Raw genomic sequence first — 5,255 nt, 5'->3', positions numbered from 1 at the left:
AAAATGCTGAATATCAAATAAAGCTTCACTCAAACACTTCCAAGAGCTTACTTTTTTGAACACCCAACAACGTCATTCAAGAAATGAGTCAATGATACCAACTAAACAATTATCAGACCCTGAGATGATAAAACCAAGCAGTAGGTTAGGATGTACAGATTATCCAACAAAAACCAACATTTTAAAGCCAGATCATTGACAATAAGCATGTCCCAAAAAATTAAAAAAAAAAAACTTGTTGGATTGATCCCTACCCTATCCATAGATACAAAATAAATAACCATAATTTCATCACTGCAGACCATGTATTTAAGGTATCCAACTTCAAACTATAGCAGAAACAAATTTATAAATAGCTAAAATATTATTCACCCAGCTATATTAGTTGAAAGTAAGCACTTCAAAAGAGAAAGAAAAACAATCTAACAAAAAGCTCACAAGCAACTAGTGTCCATTGCTTTCAGCAGCAGTCTCTTCCTTCCCAAGTGCCAAGACAACTTTCTTTAAGATCGCTTCAGTTGGCTGGTGAGAGTTCTCCACAGCCTTAGAAACAGCTTGCCATTTCTCACCGTGCTTTGGCTCAGCAGCAACACACCTCTTCAGCACATCCTTCTGGTTGTCCTCACTACCATGCTGCAGCTCGAACTTGTAGTACAATGCCCAGAAATCCCCAATATCTGGAGCAAGGGTCACTGCCCGGTTGAGCCAAGTCCTTGCCTTATCAACCTTCCTGTCATGCCAGAACAACTTAGCCACAGCAGCTATTACATGCGGATCATGATCACAATTCTTGTAAGCATCTGCACTCTTGCTTCTGCGCTGAGGACGGGGAACCATCTCAATTGATGCAGCCCACAATATACCACTCTTCCGACACACCTGCAATGCCTTGGCCATTAACGAATCAGCTTCTTTCTTATTTCCATGCTTCAACTCAGCTCGAATCGCAGCAAGCCAGAGTTCTGCATTTTGAGGATTCTTCTTCCTAGCCATAGTGAGCACTGCTCGAGCTTTGCTCAGCCCATTCATCATTCCTTCCAAATTGGAAAGTGAAAGCCAAAGAGGAATACAGTTAGGACAGTGCTTAAGACCCGACTCATAAGCTTCTTTTGCCTGTTCCAAGCGACCAAGGCGCTCCTCCAACTGTCCCAGCATCAACCACAGCTTGAAAAATGATGGGAATTGCTTCAACCCTTCATCAAGCAACCTCCTCTCCTCTGTGGTGTTCTCCAATTCTCTTTCAACAATTGCTGATTTCATCCATACTCTCTCCGTACCACCCCTATCTCTTGCCTTAGCAAGAAGCATTCTTGCTCTCTCAGGTTCATGGTTCTCAAACTCAAGCTTAAATGCTGCAAGCCAAATCTCCTCTGAATTTGGTATAGCAGCATAAGCTTCTTGAAGAATAGCTCGTGCTGCAGGCACATCTCCTGCAAGCCACTTCTCTTTAGCACCCATAAGCCAAAGAACCTCAGCCTGTGGGCAATAGGTCACAGCTTTTCTCAATAAAGCATCAAGAGATTCTCTTGTACCATGGCTCTTCTCAAGTTGAGCTGCCTTAAGCCAAATGCTCTTTTTAGTCAAAAAAACAGTGAGGGCATGGGCGTAAATGGCCCTGGCAGTCTCAATAGACCCCCTTTTCTTACACTCCTCTGCATCTGCCACCCAAGTTCTCTTCCTATCCTCTTCTTCAACACCAATCCCAATCGTATTCTTAATGATGGCTTGACAAGTTATCACAGACCCTGCTCTCTCAGCAACTTCAGCCTCTTTCATCCATGCTTCTCTGTCAATAACAACGTCTTCTCTTTGCAATGCCCTTATACTCCTCTCAATAATCTTCCCTACCATAGAAGTATTCCCATTCGCTTCCTCCAGCTTAGCAGCTGTTATCCAAATTGCTCGTTCTTTAGGCAACTTCTCCCGAGCCATGTTAAGCACCTTTCTTGCTTCATCAAAAGTTTCCAACCTAGCTAACGCCAGCCACAAATCCACATCTAAAGGACAACATTCAACAGCTCTATGTAACAACAACTTGGCTTCCTCCTCATTTGCTAACTCCACAACAGCCTTCCACAACCTAACTGAATCAGGCACATTCTCCAGCCCCTTGCGTAACACTCTGCTCTTATTTGTATCATCATGTTCTAATTTTGCAGCCTGTAACCACAACTTAACAGAGTTTGGAATCATTTTCACTCCACTAGCAATGACAGCTTTGGCCTCATCAGGACTGGCAAGCCTACAAGCTTCTAACCAAACATCTTCATTCTTTGGACACTCTTCGCAACCTTTTTTTATCAACTGTCTAGCCGCAGCTACCTTCCCAGCGACTTCCTCCAACCTAGCAGCAGCAATCCAACCCGGAGGATGTTTTGGATTAGTTTGAGTTACACTCTTCAACAACAACCTAGCCTTCTTAATATCCGAAATCTCAGCATCACTAGTAATTTTCATACTCTTTAAGTCAGTTAAATAACCTTTTGGATCAACCACAGTCAACCCTGATACAGAATCAGATAAGCGATCCAATTTCAATGACAAAACCGTACCTCTACCTTCACCTACAGCAGTCAAATCAGTTACAGGCGTCTGACTCCAAGGCGTCTCAGTCCCACCAGCAGCTCGGCTCTTGGGGTCCAATGCCGTCACGTGCTCTTGTTCTTGTCTGGCTTTCTCCAACAAAGTATCAGGCACCGGCACAAAACTTTCAAATCTCTTTTTCTTATTCCTCAAGGAATAATCACCAATTTCTGGAATGCTCTCCCATTCTTTTGCAGATAACGAGTACAACTTCCTCTTCAAATCAGCAAACTGTTCAGTAATTTTGGGATTCGAAGCACGATACTTCTCAATCTCTTGCTTCAACCTTGCCTCACGCCGGTCCTTTCTTCGTAAATCCATTCGATTATCAATCGCTTCCCACACAGCATCTGCCTCTTTATCATCTTCATCGTACTCTAAATTTGCAAACAAACCCACATCATTTCCTTCAAATTCATCGAACTTCTGATTCTCATCATACCCTTTATCTTCCCCTTCGTCGTCATCATCATCATCTCCAGGCTTCCCCCGTCCTCTCCCCGTTCCAGCAGAACCAGAAGCGCCGCCAATAGTGGTGGCAGAGCGATCAGGCAAGTCAGGAGCTGCACGAGCCGGTCCAATATCAGACCGGGTGGTGAAACCAGTGGCTCCGCGTCCAAGACCGGCAACATAGTTGGCAGGGGGCTTGGAGTTGAGGAAATCGAGACGGGGTTTGGAAGCCGGAGGAGGAGGCGCAGCGGCGTTGGTGCCGGGTACACCACCGCCGAGGGAAGGGATGTGGAGGGTTAGGGTCGAGTAATGGGTGATGCCGAGTTGGGAAAGAAGGGTAGAATCGTCATAATCGGATCGGATTAGAAAGTGTTGAAGAGAAATTGGGATTTGGGTTTGTTGATGGAGGGTTTGCTTGAGGGAAAAAAGAGTTGTGGTTTTAGGGTTTATGTTGAGGAAGATGGTTCTTGAATTTGGTGGTGATATGAACACCATTTTTGCTAATTTTGCTGTATTCAAAGGTTTTGATTTTGATGACAGTTTTTTCACTTGTTCATAACTCGTGCGTAGATTTAAAAAAGGATCATTAATGGGGGAAGGGTATATTAGTAGTTCGACGGACTTTAATTTTGGGCCGACTGATTTTCGGACTTTAACCTATTCATTCAGGGTTTGGGTTAAGTTCGTGCCAAAAATTTTAAGTTCGACCAAATTTTAAATTAGGATTGGGTTTACACTATTTGATCAGACCCAACCCTATATTTAAAAAAAAGTAAATAGTTATGAAATAAAATTGTGTGTGGAATAAATAGTTGTGGAATTAAATTATGTGTTTTAAATTTAATTATATTGTGTGGTTTTATTATTGGATTGTGGAATTGAATGGTAAAAAACCATTCATATTAATATGATTGTTTTGTGAATTATTTTGTAATTAATTATATTGTATATTTTGTCTATTATGTTGTGAACTATTTTATGTTAGAAAATTTGTTTCTTTTATTTTATATTCATGATATTGTAACTAGAAAGAGAACAAAAATTGTAAAGTAACATGAATAAAATTGGGATGTGATCATAAAATTACAAGACATTGACAAAATAGTGTAGCTTAGATTTATTTATCTTGAAAACAAATTTATCTGACTTGACCCGATTGTGGCCCCAACCGAGTCAAGCTTGAAGCACAAATGATAGGGCTTTCTTTAGGGTCAGGCTTTTAATTTCATTGGCTGAGCCCAAGTCCCGACCTGACCAATTGTCATTCCTACATATTTGTGGGCCTTGTTCGGCCCGATTCTTGAAGAATGCATTGGGGCACTTCTTTTTTTTTCGGTAAGTCAAGGATAACCAAAGGGTGGTGATATTTTAACCTTAATTATTCTCAACAATCCCGACTTGTCTCACTTGTCAATTAAGCGAACCATAAATTTAAAAAAAAAATTATCTCTCAACATTTCTTGTGCAACACCCAACTTACCATTGTTTTTCATTTTTATCTTCTTAATATGTTGTCTTTCTATTGTCACTTGTTTTTAACAGTGTTGATATCGAAAAACAACCTAAAAAGGTGAATTTATTTTTTGGAGGATCAATAGAATCCTAACTCAAATGTCAATCCAAATGCAATTTTTTACACCTACTGTTGTACAAATTTTATTGTACTCACAAGCGCATAAGTATATTGCAATATAGATTAATGGTAATTAGTGTCGATCTAACGAAGACATAGATTTAATTATGCGTAGGATTAATTTTTCAATTTTATATAGGAGTTGATTAAGTGTGATTTATATTATTCTAAGATTTAAAATAAAATGGCAAGAATGAACTAAAAATGAAATAATGTAAAATGAAGCGCTTGAGTTTCTGAATTCATATTCAACATTTCACCATGGTTTTAATATTCCTTTTTAGTTCTAGTTAATTTATGGAGAGTATTTTCACTCCTCATAGTCCTGATTCTTATAAATATTGTATCAATCACTCATTGTGTTAAAGAGAAATAATCTTCTATTAAATGTAGTATCAAGTACATATTGTGTCAGGTGACAAAAATCCTTCTGTTACAATGTGGCAGGACTATATACTAAATAACTTAGATGAATTCTCTATCAGTACTAAGTTAAGATGAATTACTAATATTAGAGGAGAGTTTCTCACTAATAAATATAGTTTAAAGTGCTCACCGACCACCCATTTTTTTGCACTTTTTAAAAAAT

General features: G+C 39.6%; 1 protein-coding gene across 1 annotated transcript; it reads right to left on the bottom strand.

The window, feature by feature from the left end:
• Positions 1–273: 273 nt before the first annotated feature.
• On the bottom strand, positions 274–3,613 carry LOC102618482 (protein STABILIZED1). Its single transcript, XM_015534357.3, has one exon. The coding sequence runs from the start codon at positions 3,526–3,528 to the stop codon at positions 445–447; it is 3,084 nt and encodes a 1,027-aa protein (XP_015389843.1). The 5' UTR covers positions 3,529–3,613; the 3' UTR covers positions 274–444.
• Between the last annotated feature and the right edge of the window lie 1,642 nt (positions 3,614–5,255).

Source organism: Citrus sinensis, chromosome 2 (genome assembly GCF_022201045.2).
Source record: "Citrus sinensis cultivar Valencia sweet orange chromosome 2, DVS_A1.0, whole genome shotgun sequence".
NCBI classification, from domain to species: Eukaryota; Viridiplantae; Streptophyta; class Magnoliopsida; order Sapindales; family Rutaceae; genus Citrus; species Citrus sinensis.
The sequence above is the reverse complement of the archived record's forward strand: the minus strand, read 5'-3'. Positions and strand labels throughout refer to the sequence as shown.

Excerpts from the sequence above, each read along its gene's own strand:
- LOC102618482 (XM_015534357.3), bottom strand. The coding sequence starts at position 3,528 with ATGGTGTTCATATCACCACCAAATTCAAGAACCATCTTCCTCAACATA.